At 32.4% G+C, this 25,870-nt stretch overlaps 1 protein-coding gene across 2 annotated transcripts in view; it reads left to right on the top strand.

The window, feature by feature from the left end:
• The window catches only part of LOC107439307 (metabotropic glutamate receptor 3), an 82,366-nt gene that overhangs the window by 40,598 nt on the left and 15,898 nt on the right, over nt 1-25,870 (top strand). For both annotated transcript variants that reach the window (XM_071185077.2, XM_087164651.1), the window contains 6 exons: nt 2,651-2,841; nt 7,842-8,171; nt 14,758-14,870; nt 16,273-16,466; nt 18,775-19,057; nt 22,067-22,329. In XM_071185077.2, coding sequence (XP_071041178.2) covers nt 2,668-2,841; nt 7,842-8,171; nt 14,758-14,870; nt 16,273-16,466; nt 18,775-19,057; nt 22,067-22,329 — 1,357 coding nt within the window. In that variant the 5' untranslated portion in view covers nt 2,651-2,667. The remainder of the gene's footprint in view (nt 1-2,650; nt 2,842-7,841; nt 8,172-14,757; nt 14,871-16,272; nt 16,467-18,774; nt 19,058-22,066; nt 22,330-25,870) is intronic.

Raw genomic sequence — 25,870 nt, 5'->3', positions numbered from 1 at the left:
GACTGTGTAGTATCCTTAATATCGAGAGATTTATTTCACGCAAATCGTAACGCTAATTTTTACAATACTACGATTTGTAGGGAAAATTTTTGCCTATACGCTGTGTAACTCAAACAGCGTTAATTTGGAACAAATACTCGCCATTAAGTGACCACAGAGAGATCGAGAGAGTTTATTACATCCACCTTTCTCTTCTGTAATTTGTCAGATTTTTTTATAGTGTTTTTTATTTTTCCTAATTTAAATACTGATTTAAGTGTACTTTTTGTTAGGATTTTTGGGAACGGCCTTTGACATAGCGCGTAGCGTTTTTAAAAAGTGCTTAAAGGTGCTTATTCTCGTTTTTTAAGAGCTCTTCAGGATGATTCTTTCTTCAGTGAAGTTTATTTAAAAAGTGCTTAATATTCCCTTTTCGAAAATGAGATTTTTTTTCTTCTTTACCATGCCGATTTTCGCCACGTATTATGCAAAAGCGTGGTTTTCACATTGTTCTATTCACAATCCATTTCAGCGTACCGTCGATCCGTAGCGTATAAAAGCACCAATCATTGCCAATCAGCGTAAAAAGAGCCATTTCATGAAATATTTGAGAGTCAGCATGTACATCTACTGAGCTGGGTTTAGTGAGATTCTTGCACTCTCATGTGCAACTGTGCTGCATTTTGCAAGATATTCTCAAGGTCAGGCTTCATTTTTCCACCCTCTGGAATAGAACCGAAAAATCTCACGATCTTTTTATGGTGGCTAATATAATCAAGAAAAAAGTTCTTTGTCAGAAACTTGTTGTTTTGACATGATCATATAAAGTCTTTGAAAATTATTTTGCATTTTATTAACGTATATATTGCTTAAAATTATTTTTTGAGTACTTAAAAGGTGCTTATGTTTTGTTGAAAGATTTGGCTACGCACCCTGCTTCTATTGTAACGTTCAAATTAATCAATTTACTTCAAGAAATTGAAGTGACATTTCAAAAGGCTTATGAAACAGCTGCCTATGCTTTTTAAATATTTCGTGCCTTTGACCACCCTATGCGGTGAGCAAATAATAAACGGTCCACCCTGAATAATTTCTGATCTAATGATCGGATTTTCCCGATATAGGAATCAATCTTAATAGTTCGAGAGGATGACCTTAAATATGGTGATTAGTTTGTGCAGTCGATACTTTAATTTACAAAATCAGATACAAAAACACTCTGAAAACGTACTTCCTCTGAATAATTATGCGTTTTTTCGACGGATTCTGACATAATTTTAAAGAATATGGTTTTGCACGTCAAAATACCAAATGTGAGTTCGAATAGTTTCTGAAAAATCGAATTTAAAAAAACGTCGTTTATTTAGATTTCAGTTTCTGATTTGACAGAATTTGCTCACATTTCTAATTTGCTTACATTTCTAATTTTGCCAAGTAAAATTACTTTCGTTAAAATGATGTAACAAATTGTATGCTTTACGATACAATTTTTTGCTATTATTAAATACGATAATAAGAAATAATAACATTTACTAAAAGTTATTTTTTGAATAAATTATCTTTGGATAAATGAATTTTATAATTGTGTGCAAAATTTTTTCGAGATATGGTGAAATGCGCAAGGAGTAAAATTAATAATAAGGGGTCCAAACTCTAAACTGCTCTTCTGACTAAAGTATTGGGACCATATGTCCCAGATTGCGGTAATCCCTTATATTTTGGGGGTCGAAAATCGAAATTTGTCCAAGAAACTGTGTGTTTTTTTCAGAAAAGGTACGTCTTTGTGTCTGATTTTGTAACTTATTAATTAGCTCTAATTAATTAGCATATTTGAAACCATTTCCTCGAACCATTAAGATTGATTTGTAGAACGTGAAGTTACGATCATTAGATCAAAAGTTATTCTGGGTGATATGTTTATTAATTTGCGCACCGTGTGTAGGAAGCATAATAGTGAGAATATCAGTTTCAGGAACAAGAAATGGAAAGAAAAAAAAACTAATTAATGGTCAAAAAGTTAAAATGAACAGGGAATTTTATTTTTATTTTTATAACCGTCGTTGGACAGCTAACAATTTTTTAGGTTTACTACTGCTAATGTTCAACTCCGTAGCCTTGTCATTTTGAACCCAATCCAGAAGACGATTGAACTCCTGGATCAGTACCCCCAGAGGTATGATTTGTTATAGGAACATGGAGGACTTTGTGACTCGACAGATTTAACGTGAATCAGTCACCATTTACTACACGGGGAGTCTTCTGTCGGCAGGGATCGAACCCATGACCTCTTGGACATGGGCCCAGTGCCCTACCTACCAGGTTATCCCGACCCCGTGGATCAAGTATTGGGAGAAATGTTTTCTGATGGAACTAACCCGCTTTTGCGTTACATGGAGAGGAAACTCAGGAGAACCTCTAACGGTTAGCCTGGTGGCTTATTGACTCTAACCCATGATTCGTCGACCACTGAGAATATATTTATACGTCAGCACTGTGGTCGGTGCAAGCCGGATGCAGTTTTCGAATTGGGTTACCATCGCTGGAATTCGAACCCGGATCACCATATTGGAAGGCGAAAGCTCGATCCCCTGAGCCATTTCTTCTCAACAGGGGAAGAGTTTTATTTTTCACTTGTAACTATAATAAACATTCTTGTATTTTTCTCTTACAGAGGCTTTTCATCTAGGAATGAAATTAGTCTGGTGTTTGCTATCCTTTCCTTTGCTCTCCTTGTTGGCGTCCGCAGATGATTTAATCAAATGGCCAATCAGAAGAATGAGCAATGTGTCCGGTGATATTATTCTAGGTGCCCTGTTTCCTATACACGAAAGAGACGCCAAGCATGAATGCGGAAGATTACAGGTAACACTTTTTTTTTAATTTCCAATGGCAGGGCATAAACAAGAAATATCACAAAAAAACAAATGCAAAGACGAAACAGGTGAATAAATAAACTAAACAGAATGACCGAAGTCATTGGCCTAAAAGTTCTCTGGCTTGCCAATTAAGCGACAATTCAGAGCCGGAATGCAATGCAGCACAGCGGCGGAGGTGGATCATATTCATGGGCTCTGCCAAGTTGCAGAGCGGACAGTCAGGTGAATTTAGAATACCGATGCGGTGCAAGTGTTCAGCCAGACAGTCGTGGCCCGTTAGGAGTCGAAACTGTGCCACAACTTCACGGCCATTAGGGATATTTAGGAGGTCATCTTTCCACCGCTTGGCTTTTATTCTTTCTTGTAATTTGGAAGCAAGAGTTCTCTTAAAAACTTGTTTTAGATGTAGCTTTATACTGTGGTCGGAGATCTCTGCATGTTTCAGCTGGAGTGGCCCAGCGCCCCTCTTTGAGAAGAAATCCACCTGTTCGTTTCCATAGATACCACAGTGCCCAGGTACCCACTGGAGCACAACACGTTTCTTTCGTGATGTCAAAATTTCTACGAATTCCTGGATATGGAGAATTTTACAAGATGAGGGAGAGATAATAGAATTTATGACCTGGATTGCAGCCTGTGAATCAGAGAAAAGGGGAAAAGACACTCTTCATACAAAATAGAAATAATTTGTCCTGCCCATACGTACACGTACGCAGGATTTATTCGAGAGGACGCCATACCTCGGAAGAAAATTTTCGTTGCAAATTCTCTTTCTCCTTCATTACTAATTCAAAGTGTAGAAAAAGTGAGTTGAGCCGAACCTAGAGTAAACCACGAAGTTTCAAATATTGATTTTAAAATATACAAATGGAAAATAAATGATGAGATGATAAACTTAGGATGACGCAGCGGTGAATTTCTCTTTTAATAATTTGTTTGCATTTTAATATTTTGAAGTATTTTTTCCACCAATTGAAACTTTATGACTTACTCTAGATTTGACTGAACTTATCTTTTTCTTTCTTTTAAATTTTAAATAATTAATGAAGGAGAAGGGGAATTTGGGACGAAAATTTTCCTCCGTTGTATGCAGGGCTAAAGAGAATAGAAGGGCTGGTTCACTCCTTTGAAGTATCTCTTGCCGCGCCGATCCTCCAACGTCACTCTAGTGACGTCACTTTGGCGCAAAGCTCGCACTTTTACTTCAAGAACGGAGCGTTTGACCTTACTAGCTCTAACTAATATTGGATCATTTCTTTTTGCGAGATATTCCAAGACATTTGTTATTTTCTATAATGACTTTCCTCAGTTTTTGCAGTGAATTTACAAGAATTTAAAACTATTATCGAAATGCCAGTTTGCGCGATTGCAACTTGAAAAAATTCTGATATAAAAACAAAAGGAAAAAGTATAATTTTTCGCGTGTTCCCTAAAGTAAATGAACAACTACGTAAAGAATGGATTCCGAAATGACACAGTTAATATAAAACCGCAATACGTTTATTCTGTCGTAAAGAACTTTTATAAAAATTCATTATCTAAATAGAAACCGCCTCGCTACTTCATAAAGAAAGGCAGGTGAAAAGAATTAAAAAATAGATAAAGTCAAAGAAAATTAAAATGTAAGTAAAAAGTATAAAAAAATTTTGTATATAGTTGAAATTCTCCTAATTTCATAACATATTTTTTAATGTAGTTATTCTAAATATTTATGATTTTTTTAAAAAATTATATCCTCTTCAATTTAAATATCTATATATTATATCATCGTAAATTTAAATGTCCATAAACAATTGTAAAATTTCTGATGTCATTATGAACCTAAATTATTATTTTGTTTCAGTAATTAGCGTTTAAGGTTGATGTTTCCTAATGATTAAGTATGAACAAACTGCTATTAACGACATATTTTAAAATCAGGGATTCTAAATTTAACTTAACTTATCTTTATAAAAGAATATGTAGATAAAAAAAGTGTCGATATATGCCTTCATTTTTCTTAATAGTTAAAGTTAAAACTGAACTTTTTAAAATAAAGTATTTATCGTGTCATTTTCACCAACTAGCAAAACATTTTTATAAGTTTAAAATGGTATTTTTTTAATATAATAACCAAGAAAGTTTTTTTTGAACTATGTTTATGAACGGAAATAATGTGTTAATTACGTAAAGTTTGAAGGCTAATAACCAGAAAAAGTCTAACTTATTTTTACAAGAGAAAGATGCAAAGTTATCATATCTTTGCTTGCGATCTCCGAGATCTTTGGACACAGTGACGTCATGAGGAGGGAAATCGTAGCTTCAGCTCTGAGCGGAGTGAACTAGCCCTTGTATTCTCTTTAGCCCTGGTTGTATGGCGTTTTCTTAAGACTCTCGCGTTACATCCTCCATGCTTGCGTACTTAAAATCTGTTTCATTCTCTCACGTTACAACTCGCATGCATGCGCATATAATAATAAAAAAAACTAGACACTCTACCGAGATAATATAGAACTAACATACGGGATGGTATGTAAAGGTGCGAAATCTATCAACCATCGTGATCGATTTTTTTTAAAAATTCATTTTAACCCTTCCTTTCATCTTATCATTCACAAACTCCTCCATTTAGTTATTATAAGAATACTCAGGGCTCGCCATAGCCTAATTGGGGCCTGGAGCGAAAACTTCTTACGGAGCCCCCTCTGCTTCACTACTTCAGTAATGAAAAACTGAACTTTATTGAGGTTTTTAAATTTTCACCTCATTATATATAACAAGAGAATTGGCTAGAACCTAAAATAGCTATTAAGTCCCCCACCCCCTCCTATGGTCAGATGAAATATCATTCTGTTCATTTTATAGATTTTCTGACAATTCTATGACCGTCATGCCGAATGCAATTTTCTGATTGTTTACTTTTTCATCTAACTGCGAAAAATTCAAATCCTCGCTGATATCAGACCGGAATTCAGCCAAATTTTTGCAATTACGATGGTTTAATTAAGCCAATCAGAAGCTTGTATTTTTTGAAAGCATATCGCAAAGCCAAATTTATCCGTCCTAATTGCGAAAATTTATCCGAACTCGGCCCTTAGAAAGCCATGGATTTACGAAATATAGATTGTGTTTTTACAATAGATTCATGAAGCAGTAAATATAAAACTGACTGATTTTACGCTGTACTGATATTTTGCTTTATAAAAAGTTCATTAAAGAAGGAAACCTAAAACAAACATTCTATTCGATTTGGGGGCCGGAGGCAACTGCTCCATGTGCCCCTGCCTCAATCAGGCTCTGTGAATACAGTCGAACTCGTTTATAACGAGCACAAAGGGACCGTAACACGTACTCGTTAAATCCGAGTGCTCGTAATAAACGGATCCTTAAGGCAGACGTGCAACCAGAAGTGGGGGGGGGGCTTGGGAGGTCAAATGATTGAGTTGACTTAAAATTTAATTAATACTTACTTACTTTAATTACATTAATGAATTTAATTAAATACTTTTCTTAATTTAATAACAACTAACTCCCCAACCAGCAAAAAAATTTCTAGTTGCGCTACAGTCTTTAAAGAAAGAAAATATAAACGGAAAGAAAAATAAAGGCAAAGATTCTTACCAAAACATTTATTTTTTTCATTAATTTAGATATTTAAAATAGTTTGTCAGCTTACTTTGAACTCGCTCATTTCATATCATTTTGAAAAAAAGATAACACAGAAAGATGAGAAAAAAGAATGCAAGACAGAAAAATAATGCTCGCTACAACCGGGTTTTGCTCGTGGCTACTCAAAAGCGATTTCTGTTCCATAGACTTAACATTGATCCAACCAAATATTCTCGTTTCTCTCGGTAAATCCGAGTTCTCGTTAAATCCGAGCTCGTTATAAACGAGTTCGACTGTACTTTAACTACCACCAGAGATGCCAACTTGCTCCGGACAGCGGACATATATTTTCGAGTGGTATTCTTTTAATGTATGATTGCTGATTTAGTAAATACGCTTTGTAGGGTTTCTAATCACCACTACTTCTGAATAGCTCAAAGGCTTATGTAATCCGCCATTTTAGCAACTGAGCTGAATCCTTTAAGAACGTGCAAAAATAAGCGAAAATCTGCAAATTTTAGTCGGTTGTTCCCTACAATTTTCTTTTATATTTTGTTGAATCCGGAGCAATTTGCATCTCTGTACCACTTTGAAGCTTTTTCCCACACCTTAAGATCCTTGACAGGGTTCGTACTAAGCACCGATTCAGGTTCTATGAAGCTCTCCGTGAACTGGCACAGAGCACGATTTGATTCTAGAGCTGCCAACTACTATGCTTTTGGAAAATATTGCATTGAGTGGTAGACAGTAAAAACCTAAAGCTTACAGAATTTTTGCTAATTTTGACAAACATTTTAGAAACCTCCTCACCAGAGCATTGGAATAAAGTGGCTTTTCATGTAAGTCTTCAAATCAATTTCATGTTGTGGTGTGAAAAATAACTTTGAATCAAATTTATAAAAGAAAGAATAATACATTAAAGCATAAACTTAGTTACCACTGGAAGAAATTTTTCCTAAAAGCGTAGAAAGTTGACAGCCCTGTAAAGGCAAACTTAAGCATATAGGACCTAATGGATGCGGAAAAAATTAAACAAATTAAGTTAACCTTAAATTGTTATATGATACCAGCTTTGAATATTCTGGGAAACTAGGACTTTCGGGTTGGCAGTGATGCATTCGTATGATGTAACAGTTATCAACAGCAGTGCATGCCAACTTTCTTCTGAAACTGATTTTCCCCTAAGGCTCACGAGCCGCTAGAATTTATAAATTGCAAAAAAAAAACTCTTATGAATGGTAAAATTACGCGTAAATTTAAACACAAATCACATAAATTAAACTTCCTAGAATGTTAAGCTTGTTTCACACATCTCCTCGTAAGCGTTACATAAGTGGGGGGGGATACACCGAAAGTTTTATAAATTTTAAAAGTATTTTCCTCGTTTTTTACTTTAAGGATGAAGGCATCCACCAATTGGAAGCATTGTTATTCACAATAAAGAAAATTAACTCTGATCCGAAAATTCTTCCTGGCATCAAACTGGGTGTTTTAGCTCTGGACAGCTGTGATTCAACAGCCTATGCTTTGGAGCAAACATTGGATTTCATCAAGGGGTTTATTGCCCGTAACAATGCTCATAATGACAAGCATTTCCGATGCACCGATGGGTCACTTCCCACCTACAGAAATGGCAGCTTTGACAGGGTTGTTGGCATTATTGGTGGACAATCATCTTCTGTTTCCATTCAGCTCGCCAACTTGCTGAGATTATTCCGTGTGCCACAGGTATTTATATTCTAAACATTACTTATACACACACACACACACACACACACACACACACACACACACACACACACACACATATATATATATATATATATATATATATATATATATATATATATATATATATATATATATATATATATATATATATATATATATATATATATATATATATATATATATATATATATATATGAATATGAATGGTAAAATTACTCGTAAATTTAAACACAAATCACAATAATAAAACTTCCTAGAATATCAAGCCTGTTCACACATCGCCTCGTAAGCGTAACATAAGCGGAGGGATACATTGGAAGTTTTCCATATTTCTTCAGGTTTTAGGAAGCTTGTTATTGTTTACATTCAGTCGAACCATCCATGAAGGATTTTTTACAGTGTGTTCATGAGTGTAATTGGACCAGGCTTTAGTGGAAGAAATGAAAAAAATGACCCGATTCTCCATACCTATTTCAAAGCCCCCATACCTATTTGAAGTGATCAGAAGGCTAACTCATCTTGTTCTTTTGTATCTAGACTCACTAAGATTTCGGCAAGTAGTATTAAACAGTAGTAGAGAAAAAATTAGCAAATTTAATTTTCTTATATTATTATATATTTCAAGTGCTATGTTTTGGTTAAGCAAAAAAGTAATTGTTCGTTATTTTTTAGTTTACTTAATTGATTACAAAAAAAATTGAGTCGGTGGTAACGCATTTATTTAATAAAAATATGGATAACACTTTATAATTTTGCACCGCGTTAAGTATAATACTGTATACGTAAAAAGCATTTGGGGCAGTATATCTGGTAAATTATATATTTTTTCAAATGTGACACATTTTATTCCAAACCATTCCTTAATGTTGTTTCCAGATAGATACCAGATAGTTTCAGATAAATAATGCAGAGCCTTCTAAATTCTTCTTTAGATTACAGCTAAATACACAAAGAATTTATACTACAGGGTGGCTGCAGTCTGGAAACTTTTAAAAATTGGTAGGAAAAAAAAAATTTTTTTTAACAAATTCCTGCCTACCAAAATGTTTTTATAAATTAAGAGAAACGTGTGTAGATGTTAAAATGCATTTAACTAAATTAAACGTAAAGTGAAACCTGTTAATTTCTAAACAATTTTATCAAATATTTCCAAAGTATGACCATCTTATAGAGCCGTTACGAAAATAAGATATAATATAAATAAAATATAATCTCTTAAATAATTTAAATGATGGGCTTGTTGTCAAGTCTTTTGCAGCTTTTCTATTAATTTCATAATGTCTTATATCGAATGGGTAGTTTCGTCAAAAAATACAGAGTGAAACGATATTGTTTTGCTATCACTGTTTGAATTTTTCTGCGATTAGGAGAACTAACGTTAATGTAAACAAATATTTCGAGGGGGAGGTGGATCCACCGGACCGTGCACTTATGGTGCTATTTTTGATTCCATGTTTATGTTTGTGTCATCCGATTATATGCCTAGTCATGTCATTATCCTATCTCTTTGAGTCATGTCAGATCGGATCAGATTTTTTTTAGAGCACATCAGGGTAGGCATTAAGTAACTTGAGCAATTCTAAAGTCAATATCTAATTATTTTATTTCATAACCATCGTTGAATAACCGACCCAATATTGAGTTTACGACTACCAATGTTCAACTTCGTAGCTTTGTAATTTTGAACCCAACCCAGAAGACAAGGGAACTACTGGATAGAGTATTGGGAGAAATATGCCTTCTTGGAGGATTTTTCGAAAGAAATAAACAGCATTTGTGTTACATGGAGAGGAAAACCCCGAAAACCTCTCACGTTCAGCCTGACGTCAAGGGGACTCTAACCCCTTGATCCGTCTACCACTGAGGAAGTTTTACGTCAGCACTGTGGTTGGTGCGAGCTGGGTGCAGAATTCGAATCAACCAGCCATCACTGGGATTCGAACCCGATGCGCCTCATTGGAAAGAAAACGCTCTATCCTTTGAGCCACCACTGCTCAATATCTAATGATTGAAAGGAAAGGGTCATCTCCAACGTTTAACACTGCGTTGGTTTTGTGTTCACAAAGTGTAAGCAGAAAGCACTGTAACGAATCCAGCTTCATTAAAGAAACAGTTATTTATTTATTTTTTTTTTAATGAAAATAAATTTATGTCACAACATTCACATGTCAACAAAACAAAAATAAATTGAGGTACCAGTATCGAATAAGCATAAACTTTGTAAAGATTAATTAAAATTTCCGTAACGCGTTGGTTTAAATATTAAATACGAGCAAAAACTATTCTCAACAAAAATTAATTCTCCAAACACTAATTTCAAAAACTATCTGGTTCTTTCCTTCATCTCGTTTAATGTTGTTGTTTTTTAAATTCGTGGTTGTTTTAGATATTTGTTCGTATTAGATATTTTTAAGACTTTATTAACGCATTATCATCTTCGTTAAAGTTACTTCCTCAGGGGAGCCACAAGTGACAAGTGGTAGAAACTCAATTGATATTTAATTTTTTAATCAAAATTATATTTCAAAATTATTCACAACCAATGGGAAAACATTAACTTTTAATAGCAATCTGGGAGGCTAGAAAAAATTTTAATCAATTTAAATAGATTTTATCAATCAACGGTGGCATTTCCGGATGGTGGTGAAATGTAGCGTTATACCTTCACTACTCACTTTTGTTTTATTTCATATTTTATAACCGTCGTTGAACCATGAAAGGGAAAAGCCCCCGGAATAACAACCAGTCCAAGTGTCTGGCTTAAAATAAAAGATGAAAGGGATCTTGAAGAGAGCCAAAATTCTTAACAAGTCAAAAGCGCTTAAAACATCTGAAATAGTAAAATTAACCAAAAATACAGTTAAAAAACGTATAAAGTGTAAGGTCAGGTAAAACATCAAATGGTAAAAATAAGAAAAATCACTTTAAAAACATTCGATCGAATGTCGCCTATGCGGCTGCGGTTAATTCCCCACTCCCCTTCTTTTGAATACTATATATAATGTCATGAACGCGTTGACATTCGTTCACTTAACTTAAAGGTAGTGCACACTAGAACAAAAGTTACGGCTATCTAATATTTTGTTGCTTATTCCAAATTCAATCTATATGTAAAATTGAGGATTTTCGTAGGTTGCTTTTAAATTCAGTGTATCGTTTTATTAGATTAAATCGTTTTTCTCAGCTGGTAGGAAGTGTTATTTATTTCTGGATGTAACAGACGCAGAGAGGACAAAAATGTCTATTTTCCATGTGTTTAACAAGTTTAGCCAAACATGTGTGTGCGTGGGGGAATTGGATTGAGGAAATGAAAATACTCTTATAGGGTTTCTTTCCCCGCGTAAAAGAGGGAAAAAAACATACGATGTTATTTGTATTTTGTTGCATTTAAAATAGTCACTGTTTTATACCGGATATTAAGTTTTAGGATTTGTGACTTTTAAGACAGATTTCAATGGTGGTTTCATCAAATATTTGTACTGATGTACGTGGTCAAATTTACTAACATCTTTTGTTTATATAGTTCGTAAGAAAATACTTAAGATTGATGCATAAAATTTCCAGTTTGTCGGTTATGCAACTATTATGAAATATTTACAAAATATTCCCAATCATGAATAAAAATGCATAAAGTTTTCAGTTTGTCGGTTCTGTAACCATTCTGAAATATTTATAAAATTCTCAGTAATGAATAAAAAATTCTCAATAATGAATAAACGTGCATAAAGTTTTCAGTTTGTCGGTTCTGCAACCATTCTGAAATATTTATAAAATATTCACAATAATGACTAAAAATACATAAAGTTTTCAGTTTGTCGGTTCTATAACCATTCTGAAATATTTATAAAATATTCACAATGAATAGAAATGCATAAAGTTTTCAGTTTGTTTGTTCTGCAACCATTCGGAAATATTTATAAAATATTCACAATAATGAATAAAAATGCATAAAGTTTTGAGTTTGTCGGTTCTGCAACCATTCGGAAATATTTATAAAATATTCACAATAATGAATAAAAATGCATAAAGTTTTGAGTTTGTCGGTTCTGCAACCATTCGGAAATATTTATAAAATATTCACAATAATGAATAAAAATGAATAAAGTTTTGAGTTTGTCGGTTCTGCAACCATTCGGAAATATTTATAAAATATTCACAATAATGAATAAAAATGCATAAAGTTTTGAGTTTGTCGGTTCTGCAACCATTCGGAAATGTTTATAAAATATTCACAATAATGAATAAAAATGCATAAAGTTTTGAGTTTGTCGGTTCTGCAACCATTCGGAAATATTTATAAAATATTCACAATAATGAATAAAAATGAATAAAGTTTTGAGTTTGTCGGTTCTGCAACCATTCGGAAATATTTATAAAATATTCACAATAATGAATAAAAATGAATAAAGTTTTGAGTTTGTCGGTTCTGCAACCATTCGGAAATATTTATAAAATATTCACAATAATGAATAAAAATGCATAAAGTTTTGAGTTTGTCGGTTCTGCAACCATTCGGAAATGTTTATAAAATATTCACAATAATGAATAAAAATGCATAAAGTTTTGAGTTTGTCGGTTCTGCAACCATTCGGAAATATTTATAAAATATTCATAATAATGAATAAAAATGCATAAAGTTTTGAGTTTGTCGGTTCTGCAACCATTCGGAAATATTTATAAAATATTCACAATAATGAATAAAAATGCATAAAGTTTTCAGTTTGTCGTTTCTGTAACCATTCTGAAATATTTATAAAAAATTCTCAATAATGAATAAAAAATTCCCAATAATGAATAAACGTGCATAAAGTTTTCAGCTTGTAGTTTCTGAAGCTATTTTAAAATATTTATAAAAAATTCTCAGTAATGAATAAAAAATTCCCAATAATGAATAAATATGCATAAAGCTTTCAGTTTGTTGGTTCTGGAACCATTCTAAAATATTCATGAAAAATTCTCAATAATGAATAAAAAATTCACAACAATGAATAAAAAATTCACAACAATGAATAAAAAATTCACAACAATGAATAAAAAATTCACAGCAATGAATAGAAAATTCACAACAATAAAAAAAAGCTAAATTTATAAATAAATACTATTTATAACCATTCCCTCCATCATTTAAAATGTCTACGATATTTTTTTCTATTAGCAGTAATATGGGAGGAAATAGTTATACAATAATGATTTTTTTTTCTATAGTTGTATTGAAAAAGGAAATCAATATTTCATTCTCTCAGCTTATTTTGGTCGATGCAAATTTTGCATGGTTAAAAATAGCATCATTTCTAAAGACTTCAAGTATAATTTTTCAAATTGTGCCAATAGTCTTGCCTTGTAAAGTCTTCCAAAACATTTTTTGCTGAAAGAAAAATTGTTCACATAGAGTTAAATTATTTTACGGGAGTTCTTCCCACAAAGGGTGAAAATAATTTTTCTCTATATTAAAAGATCCTACAGGAGAATTTTATAAAATAGCATATCTCTTTTCAATAGCCCTCTTCCGTTTTTTTCTCCACTGAAGTACTGGAAGAGATTTTTCCGCATTTCCTACATTGTATAGATAGTGCATACTGTATTTACGTACTGCATTTACATATAGTTTGCAATCGTAATTACTTGTAGTCGTATATTTAGATTACATGTAATCACGATTACATGTAGTGATGATTACTTGTAATCACAATTACATGTAGTGATGATTACTTGTAATGGTATATATTCTTCACTTGCTATCATAATTACCCGTAATCGTTTCTTGTTGTTATTACAAGTAATCATGATTACTTAGAATCACAATTACAGTTGCAATCTAAATTATGGTGAATTGTAATCAAGATTACAAATAATTGATTACTGTGATTGATTAGTGTAATCATGAATATAGTTGTAATCAAAATTATGTGGAGTTGTAATCACGATAACAAGTAATTGATTACTGTAATCAACTTCTGTAATCGCATAATAGCTTTAATAAAAAATCTGATCAATATTAGAAGTAACTGATTACGGTAATTGAGCGTTGTAATCATAATTGCAGCTGAAATCAAAATTATGATGTGTTGCAATCATGATTACAAGTAATTGATTACTGTTATCGAAAAATATAATAGATTACGTTTTTGCTTACTCTGGTAGGTAGATATTTTCTTTAATTTTCTAACTTGCGAAGAGAATTTCGCTATTTTAAACTGAAAATATGAAAAATTCTGTGTTATTTCTTCTTTTTTTTTCTCCAGGAAACAATTTTGATTTCAAAATGCGGATTTAGCTTCTTAGTTAAAGTCCATTTTTCAGCTCAAGTGTTTGGGTTATATGAATTATAGAGAAACAATTTATTTCAATAACATTAATTAGACAAATTAGTTACTCATTTATTGTTTTGTAATATTTTACCTCGATTTTAGTAATTTAAGTGTGTTGTTTTGAACCTGTTTAGCTTTTTTTAGTGTATCTTTCAAAACTTTTTTCCAAATTTTGTAAGTTAACGTTTTTATTTTTTTCAATTGAGCATAAATGCTAGATTTTGACAATTCGGGATTCTTAAAGATCGAGTGATTCATATAATTTATTTTTATAGGTAAGTTACCAATCAACAAGTCCAACTTTGAGCAACAAAGAAAAGTATTCATACTTCTTTAGAACAGTACCATCTGACGTGAATCAGGCAAAGGCCATTGTTGAAATACTCAAGTACGATGTCAACATTTTTTTGCTTACTGAAATTATTTTCTGCTCTTTCAAATCCAGAATGTATCGAAAGTTCTTAAAAATGAATATAACTCTATTAACTCTTATTTTATAATAAATATTTAAAACAATTTTTTCAAGATATTAGGGAGATTTCGCACATTTATGTTAGCTTTCGAAAGCTCCCGTATGTAAGATTTGAAGCAACTGCGCATGCTCGTGTTTATTTCACATGCTACGTCTTCTTACGTTTCGTTGATGATATTACAAAACAAAAACAAAACTACAAACGACAAAAACAAAGCTACAAGCAAGCTGCTTATAGCTATTAAATGTTGTTTTCTGTTTAAACCTACCTTCGAACTTAAAATATGGGCACAGATTTTGAATTCGAAGAAATATATTGATGAGATATAGAACTGAATCGTGTGATATTACAACAATTTGAACGAAGAGATTGCTACGCTCAATGTAAATGTTTGTTTTGATTTTTTAGTCATAGTTAAAACGGTAATCCAGGTAGCGCTTTCAGCTTACGGATTTTCGCGAAATCTCTTATTTTCGCTTACGTTAGTTTGATATATCTTTTTACGGGCGCATGCGCAATCACTTAAAATCTTGCGTACGGAAGCGTGGCATATCAATAGTAGATTTCACAAATTTACGTGCTCCCCATTGATATGCCACAAAAAAGAAATGAAGCTAAGCATAATTATTATTTCGTGTATACTTCAAATATTATATAGAATTACAAAACTGCCCATTTTATATGCTTTTTTTTATAAATTTCTTAAAAAAGGTTATATATCTTAATGTAAAATAGTTTTCCTACCAAAGATTCAAAAGTTCATAAATGAGATAGATGTCCATGCGCTTTAAGGTGAGGTTTTTAAAATACCGTTAACATTAACCAATATTCTAAAAGCTTTAGTTGTTGTTCGTCTGCCACTTCATAAAATGTTTTGCAAAAAGCGTAGTAGTTAGCAGCCCTGGAATTTTGACATTTATGTACGACATTCTAGTCGGTGATAGCAGGTTCGTCACAACCATGAAGAAACAATAAAGAATAATTTAGTTGAAAATTTTCAAGATTATTTTAGTTTTAAGAAATAAGTTGGATTGTTTTAAGTGGTCAAAAATCCATTTAGTCAAGATAAACCATTTGTGGTTATTCGTTTACTTAGTTTAAGAATTATTATTATCTTAGTTTGTCAAAAATAAACGGGATAGTTTTTATCCCAAGACCTCCCATTTATAAGCATATTTTGGTGGATAGGAATAAGTAAATATTATCGGCTTTTTCAATCTTTCTCTGGTTGTGATCACCTAGGGTTAACACTTTTATTAAAATACTTTTCTTAAACAAATAATTTTTTTATTTATTAATATTTTCTTTGTGTTCTAGAGCTTTTCGCTGGACGTATGTATCTGTTGTTTACTCGGACACTGATTACGGGAACAAAGGGTACGAGAAACTTTTGGAAGAGGCCCGTAAAGAGATCTGCTTCAGTTCTCCGCAGAGCATAAATGTAGATCATTTTACTGATAACGATTACGATATGGTCATACAGAATCTTATGCATAGAACAAATGCACGAGGTAATAGTCTTCCTAATTAATTTTAATATTGTTGTAAATTTGTATATAATTTTGTGAATATTCTTTTGTTATGAGGCTAAATATCTCAGACAAACTAAATTAACAGTTCAATTAGAAAATTTTCAAGAAATTAGTTTAATTCTGACGTAATTTTTAGAGAAAATAACGCCTAATGCATTTCTTATGCAAAACTCGGTTTGGCGAAACTTTTGCCAACTTGGCAAAAATTTTGAAGACTTGGCGACCATTTTGGAAACAAAATGATAATTCTGAAAATTTTAAATTTCGGAGCTATGGGACTAATATTTAGAGCTATATGAGAATTGTCCTAAATCATGTCTTAGCAACAAAGCATATTTTCAAATTGCATTTAAATGCCAAATATTTTTATAATTTAGTGCAGAAAAGGGCCAAATATCTATTATTAAAACTATATTTAACTTCATCTAACTTTTTTTTAAACTAACATAAGACTATTCCTAAAGGTAAGACTCTTCATTACAAAAATATGAAAGTTTTATATCTATTCCTTTAACTCAATTTTAGAAACAGCTTTTAAAGAAATAAAGAACAATAACAAGTGTATATTTTTTTATTTTCTTTTAAATAGAAACATAAAATCATCTCAGATAACCGACTGAGTTGGCAGCTATATATTTTTGAGAGAAAAACATCATCTAGTAGCCCTTGTGACCCGGCAGCTTCTAAACAGGGTGGCCAGGGTCAAGAAAAATTTAAAACGTGGGGACAGGTATAAGGTTATCATAAATTTTATAGACAGTAATTTAACATTAGCTGTAGGAATTCAGCTGATTAGCTGTAAATTTACAAATATTTTTTGTTGATAATATTTATTTTAAACTTTTTGTTTCCTTCTCCTTTACTTACAGTTTTTAAATTTTTATGCCGAATAGCTACCTTGCTAGGGTTTATGCGCACGTGGCAAAAATTAAAAAAGTTATAATTAAAATATTAATATAGTTTTTTATGTCATTGCGTGTTTTTTTTACAACCGTCGTTGAACAGCCGACCCAATTTTTGGGTTTACGACTACTAATGTTCAACCCCGTAGACTCATTTTGAACTCAATCCAGAAGACAAGGAAACTCTTGGATCCAGTATTGGTAGAAATTTGCCTTCGTGGAGGACTTTAAGATGGAACTGGTCCGCATTTGCGTTACATGGAGAGGAAGACCACGAGAACCTCCCACGGTTAGCCTAACGGCAAGGGGACTCTAATAGGTAACGCATTCGTTTCAACGAGTGCTTGTGTCGCGTCCCAGCATTCCTTGGAAACAACTGTGCTCAGTTGCAGCTGTGCTGTCATTTTTGTGTTTTTAAAATGCTCAAAATTAACAAATGGCCCGCCACGCACAAGGTCAGACCTTGCACTGAGTGATTTTCATCTTTTCCGATATTTCAAACATCATTTTGGCGGAAACCACTACTGACGAATACGTGTTAACGGTCGTGACCGCTTGGTTAATGGAGCATGCGACAAGTTTGTATGAAGAGGGTATACTAAATCTAGTTATAAGGTATGATAAGTATTTAAACAAACTTGACAAATATTTTTTTTACTTATTTTTTAATAACCGTCGTTGAACAGGCGACCCAATTTTTTGGGTTTACAACTACTAATGTTCAACTCCATAGTCTTGTCATTTTGAACCCAGTGAAGAAGACAAGGGAATTCCTTGATCAAGTATTAGGAGAAATTTGCCTTCGTGGAGGACTTTCTGATGGAACTAACCAGCATTTGCGTTACATGGAGATGAAAGCCACGAGAACCTCCCATGGTTAGCCTGACGGCAAGGGGACACTAACCCATGATCCATCTACCACTGAGGATATTTCACGTCAGCATTGCGGATGCGGAATTCGTATCGACTGGGATTCGAACCCGGTTCGCCTCACTGGAAGGCGAAAGCTCTATCCCAATAGCCATCGCGCTTCTGACAACTATGCTGGAAAAAAAGAGAAACGTATTTAAAATCTGAAAATAAATTTGCTTCTTGAAAATTTTCTTCCGTTTTGGTTTTCAGTTTCAAACGGCCCTTACTAACAAATACAACCCATGTACATATATCGAACCGAAGGTGGCGGATATGAAAATTTAATTCGATAGTGGAAGCTAATATTAAAAAATTTCCAGCTTCATTGTAACAAAATTGATTCCAGTTTTCGGGGTGCGTATGAACCCAGCTTGCTATCTTAATGATTAAGAGTTTGATCATTACTATTACTTAGTTTTCTCCATAAAATATGTTAGAATAGGATTAATAATACTTCCGTCTTCTTCTTTCAGTTGTAGTTGTCTTCTCTGACAAGCAAACGGCCAAAAATGTAATGGCAGCTGCCCACCGGCGACGTGCCTTTGACCGTTTTGTCTGGATCGGAAGTGAAGCATGGGGCGGAAGAAAATATGTTGTGGAGGGGCACGAGAAAGTGGTGGAGGGCGCAATCACCATCTCTCCTCTCCTGAAACCGCTGGCCGGATTTGATGAGCACTTTACATCCTTGACGCCGGACAACAACGCCCAGAGCGATCCTTGGTTTCCTGAGTTCTGGGAAGAATACTTTTCTTGCAAGTAAGTCGAGTAAACATTCGCAGTCATTTTCTAGTTGACGGAAATATTAAAATCTGAAACATGTTGACTATATTGGGCTATGTTGATATGTGACAGACACCTCAAATTTTCATTACTTTTTGCCTTTATATGTTTTTCCCCTTCCTATTTTGTTGATTTGTGCTATAAATGTGTTATTTGTTTCTTAATTATGTAAAGAGATAATAATCTTATTGACGAAAATGTTAAGTCCCACATCAACATGGGACTATGTTGATGTGCGACCTAGACACGTCATAGTTTCATTACTTTTCGTCTTTATATGTTTTTTTTCTTCATTTTTTGTTGATTTGTGCAGTAAATGCGTTATTTATTTCTATGTAATATTAAAAAGATAATGATCGAAATCCGTTACGCTTTTTCATCGGGGAATTATTTTCAAACAGAAGTATCATATGATTGGATCTATAAGTAACAAAGACCCTGAAATCCTCAACATAAAAGTATTAAAAATTACAGCGGTAATTTCCTGTTCAAAATACTTATTTAACTCTTTCTTTAATGATATTTTTTGATTTCTGTTTTGTTCTGTTTCGAATGCAAAGTTATTTAATATGCATCAATTTGAATTTAAGTTATTTTGACCTTTCATAAATTGTGTCACATTTTTATTAAAATGGAATTTAACAAACATAATCTCATTAAAAGTAATATCCTATTCAAAATGAATGGATTTAAAATTACTTCTTCAGTATGATGCATATTATTTCATGATAAACACATATATTTATTGATTTATAATTTTAAAGAAAAACTTAAATATTCGTCATATATTTCGTATTGTTTAAAATTAACGAAACACACCTTACTAGCTCTGTAAAACTTAGGCTGTAAATGTTTCGGAAGATTTTAGATGACAAAATTGCTGCCTCAATTTAACAGATCGTGCCTGAATCTATAAGAAATAATGACTCTTCTAAACTTTGGATCGACCAAAATGAGGAAAGGAAATTATTGACTTAAATTTAGCTTCAATGTCAGCAATTTTATCCCTTTGCTAAAATATTGCAAAATTCGTCTAAGAATGCTTTTAAAATTATAGTGGCATTTAAAAAAAGAACAAAAGCTTTTAATTTAATACTAGGAGGCTCCGCCCCCTGCTCGCTAACGCTCGCCAACCCCCGAGAATTGCTACGCAATCCTATGTGGTTCACGCCGTGAACCATGGCTCGCTGCACTCGCTCGCCAATGAACACAATGTTCTAGCACAAAGACATAGTATATTATCATCAAAGACATAGTATTTTATCATCAAAGACATAGTACTGTACTTATATAGAAGAATTCTATCAATGTTCTTATTGGCTTTTAAAAAAAGTATATTAGCTATTTAGATTGTACATGGTGAAAAAACCAAAACATTAGCTAAATGAGAAACATATTAGCAAAATAAATTATCAAATATTGCAGTTACTCGCCTAAATTCAACTAAATGTGTACAATAAATTAGTTAATGCTAGAAATTCTGAAAGTTTTAGAAAAAAATTTTAATATTTAAAAATATAAACTTTAAACCCTAACTTTTCCTTGTGAGATAATTACCCTCAAAAAGTCTCTCATTTTCAAGAACACAAAAATGTGTTTTATCGCCAAATGAAATATTTTTTGGTTATCAGCACTATTGAAATCAATTTCTAGTGTATTAATTAACATTTGTGATAAAGTACATAACATTTTAGAACAAAATAAGGATGTCTTACATACAATAAATTGAAATGCATGGCTGTTAGCATTACCCGAGAAATACCACGTGGAGGTCACCATGCTGCATTTCTAATCGGGGAGTTTTGATTTTGGCTGTTCCCCTTGCCTACTGCCAATAGAAGTTTCAATTAAATTTTTTCCAAAAAACATTTTTTTCCGCAAAGCTCTAAGAAATTAACCCTAAGCATTTGGAATTTCTTTGAAAACACAATTATAGATTTGGCATCTTGGAGCAATTACTGAAAGGCTGTCAAATGACTTAACTCTTGACAGGCCAACATAAAGTTGTCCATGACTAAAAACTTGTTTAGTCAATACTAAACTGATTTTCTCAAAAGTCTGACCTTGTGACTTATTTATAGCCTAATTAATTCCTAATTGAGTTTAAATTAAATATTATCATGTTTTTAGGGCATGAATCTGAATTGAACAACCTGATAATGCTCACTCTGGTTATTGTTTCCGTTTTTAAAGGCGCTATATGTTGAGCCACCTCATGTGACATTTGCCATGTGACATTTTTAGCAGCAATCATTGATTGATTTTCTAACGTTGCCATTCGGGGAGTTGTAATGAGGCTTTTTTTTGGTACCGTGTAAGAGAAATATATATATAGATGCTCTTTTTGGTCGATGCAAATGTTGTATGGTACAAAGGGCAGCACTTTTAAAGGCTTCAAGCATCATCTTTTAAATTGCGCCAAAAGTTTTGCCACGCAAAACCTTTCAAAGTATTTATTTGCTAAAAGAAAGATTGTTTACATAGTGCTAATATAGAAGGGTTTCCATATTTTTGTCCATTTCCTGAATGTATAGCTCACATAGGTAATGAAAGCTGTAACTACAAAACAATTATTTAAAACTGCAATGAAATACTAGAATCAGCATTTCGCACTATTGCTACAGATCCTCTGAGGTGATCGTAAAACATTTAACGAGAACGTGTTTCAAATATGGTAATCAAAAAGCATGATTACTAGGATACTATGTGCTGTAAATTGTATAAAGTGGTCACAAATAGGAATCTATTAAAAAATATTTAGTTTAGGAACTTTTCTAGAATATGTTAAGCACAATTTTTTCGTTTTGCCGAAAATGGTGGCTGGGGTTTTATACAACAACCTAGCACTTTTTTCTTCGTCTTCAACGCTTTATAATCAGATGATCTTAAATGCAAGTTTGCTACATAAATTTTGGATTTAAGTAAACTATCAATGATCTTCTAAAATATAGTAATCAGCTGCATTTCTTTATCCTAATCTTATAGGCTTCAGGATTTTGGCGAGACTCCTTACAATCAACAGTTCCATAAATGGTGCCAAGAAATGCCAGACATGAAGATATCCGAGACCAACGGGTACAGGCAAATGCCCGCCCTCCACTTCGTGAGAGACTCTGCCTATGCATTTGCGCATGCGCTTAATAACATTCACAAAACTGTCTGCAAAGGCCAACCTGGACTCTGTGAAGACATGATAACTATGGATGGCGTTACATTGAAGAAAGCTATGGAAAAAGTTCACTTCAAAGGTTACGTGTTTTATAAATGAGACGATTTTGATTCAGTGAATCAGTTTTTGCCCAATGAAAAATGTATTTTATTTTAATGTATTTTAACCGTTTGAGTCCCAGGGGGGTATTGAAAGAACACTGCCGAAGAATCCCAAACAGCGCAATCGCGCTTTTTCTAAATGAGTATGAAAAGACCCAAGCAGCACGATAGCGTTTGTTTCATTTTACATCGATTAATCCCACTTGAAGCAATAGCGCTTCTTGTATTTGTTAGGTAACCCGCGTTTTTCTCATCGCTCCGTCACATTTATTGCAGTTTGCAAAGCAATCGGACGTATTCTTGCGTAAGTGTTTCTCAGTGTTAATAATTGCGTGTTTCAAAATAATTAGACGAAGCAACGCAGAAAGTAAGAAAAAAATTAATCCAGATTAACTGCGTAATTTTTTTTAATTTGGTGTATCCCCAAAAAGGTATATAGATCGAAAAGGAAAATCTATGAGCATTATCACAAATTCATATGATCATATTGTTGACGACTACATTGCTCCTGTAAAGTGCGAAAGACAACGCATTTTGAGTGCTTCAGAGGATAGTGATAACAATGAAATAAAAAATTTTATTTTGTAATGTATTATTGCATTGTTATAGTATTATTCTACCTATTGTAAAATGTACTATATACATTAAAAGGAGCTGCATGATATACCAGTAAATCTGAGCACGCAACTTCAGCAATCGGTAACGCACCGATACTTAAATGAATACAAAGCATTATCCTTAAGCATACCTGCCAACTCTTCCGGATTTTCCGGAGGATTTTATTTTCATATTTAAAGTGATAGTAATACTCATGTTATTCCAATTAAATTTTTGATTTATAAATACAATTATAAATGAGTTTGACCACCACTACATATAAATAATTACAATAAATATATGAAAGCATAATAATCCTTGCGCAAGCGATTTTCAACGGGATCAAATTATAAATATATTTTTGAGTCATATTGTTTTTCGTTTATTGTTTTATAACCACTCTGAAAATCCATCCTCGGTAAGAGTGAAAGTTGGCAGGCATGTTTAAGGGATAATATCTAAAATTTCGAGATAAAATCTAAAATTTCGGAATTGGGGTGATAGGATACATTACTGATTTAACTTTTCGGGTGATCTCTTCGTATAAATAGACAGTTTGGTTTTGACAAAGTTGCTAATTTGATTTATTATCCTTCATTGAGATAATTAGCGTATTTTTTTATCGTTAGCACATGTTGGGATAAACATTTTCATAACAAATTCACCATGATACCCATGATTCCATATGAATATGTAAGCAGGGGTCTGTCCAGACATTTTGTGAAAGGTCCGTTTTTCGTGAAATTGTGAAAAAATTACTCACATTCTTTCAACCAGGGTCCGCTTTTATGAATTTGTGCAAATAGGGTCCGTTATTGCAACAACAAAAAATTTTTCAAGGAGTTTTTTAATTGTAAAGACATACAAGATTATGCCCTGGAAAGGGTTTATTCGATTAACAAAATAATAATGAAGATAAACAAATTTGTGAAGGGTCCGATTAAAAGAAAAATCATTTTGTGAAGGGTCCGTTTTTAAGTTAAAATATTTTGTGAAGGATCAGTTTTTAAGTTAAAATATTTTGTGAAGGGTCCGTTTTTATGAAAAGATATTTTGTGAAGGGTCCATTAACGGACCCAAATTTCTTCTAAACAGACCCCTGGTGAGGGACAAAAATTAAATCCACTCTCACATAATCAATATGATTTTAACTTATAAACATAAATACTCATTTACTTGACTATGCTGTCTTTCAGTTCTTACGCAGTAGCAGTAAGTTAAATTATTTTTAAAGGTTTATTTCTGTTCCAAAATTTATCTTTTACTGTTTCAGACCCGTGTATTCTTTTTAATTAAAGTAATTTATAACAGTTAAAGTTCATGATACCTACCATACCATACGAACATGTAAGAGACAAGAATTAAAATACTCTCAGGCATTCAATATGAGTTTATTATCTGTACATAAATACTGTCTTGACTTTTTGCTTTTAAATCTCGAAATACTTGAAATTCTACATGTTTAAGAAGGTGGACCAGCTGATTGCCGGCGGTGGCTAGATAAAAGTAAAATTTTTAAAAAAAAACACTTTTGTTTTGGAGTAAAATCAGGGGTCTGTCCAGACATTTTGTGAAAGGTCCGTTTTTCGTGAAATTGTGAAAAAATTATTCACATTCTTTCAACCAGGGTCCGCTTTTATGAATTTGTGGAAATAGGGTCCGTTATTGCAAAAAAAAAACTTTTTCAAGAAGTTTTTAAATTTTAAAGACATACAAGATTATGCTCAATACTGTAAAATTATAATTAAAAAAATTAAATTTTAAAAAATAAACAACAATTGCTGTTTCTAAATTAGAGATGGAACATACAAATATTTGGTATTTAGCCAATACTGCTGAGCGCAGAATATTAATTTCGGACGAATAATGGAAGAATCGTCTGCCGAAGACAAGACTTAATTTGTTTACATCCATCTTTCTTGTTTTCTGCCCTGGAAAGAGTTTATTCGATTAACAAAATAATAATGGAGATAAACGAATTTGTGAACGGTCCGTTTTTAAGTTAAAATATTTTGTGAAGGGTCCGTTTTTAAGTTAAAATATTTTGTGAAGGGTCCGTTTTTATGAAAAGATATTTTGTGAAGGGTCCGTTAACGGACCCAAATTTCTTCTAAACAGACCCCTGAAAATGAACACATAGTAAAATTAAATTATTACTATGGATAAAATATTGAAATACAAATTCTATAAATATTCAATGCTGTAATTCATGGATTTTAGATTAAAAAAATCATGAAGTAGATGTCTAAAATACTAAAAATATGCTTAAAGTATGCATCAAAAATTTATAGATTCTTGAGAAAGATTTATAAATATAAAAAAAATTCAATAAATATTTATTTAAAAATGCATAAAAAATATTCGCATAGATTATACATAAGAAATTCTATGAATTATTTGGTAAACAGGGTTCGTGTGTTTCTTAAAATAGTTCAGCAAAATTGAGAAAATAAATTTTATTTTAACAAGTTCGTATGAATTTAATTAATGATAAATGTTTCCCGTTGGTAAATCTCCTGCATCGATTTTTTTAATTTGAAAGTAAAACCCAATTTATTGAAGTTTTAAACGTCTTTGTTATACAAAACATGCAACACTTTTAAATTATTTGAGAAACTCTTGTTAATGTATTTTAAAAAGTTCGTATGAACTTAATAATTTTTGATTAATATACTTATTCTATAAGAAATATTTGGAGAAATAGAGTTCAGAAAAATTTAGGAATGGTTTGATTAAAATGCTAGTTCAGTACATCAATTTTACTTTAAAAATACGCAGATTTCACCTTTAAATTTTCCTAAGCATTCGTAAAATTTACGTAAAAATGAAACGTCGAGTTATCGCAAAAAAATGGTTATACAAAAAAAAAATGTAAAATGAGGCGTAAACAAATTCGTTTTTTTAATGACTATTTTACTAACC

This window comes from Parasteatoda tepidariorum, chromosome 5 (genome assembly GCF_982258835.1).
Source record: "Parasteatoda tepidariorum strain Cologne lab strain chromosome 5, Ptep-v5.0, whole genome shotgun sequence".
In the NCBI taxonomy this organism is placed as follows: Eukaryota; Metazoa; Arthropoda; class Arachnida; order Araneae; family Theridiidae; genus Parasteatoda; species Parasteatoda tepidariorum.
This window is presented reverse-complemented; position numbering and strand designations above follow the sequence as displayed.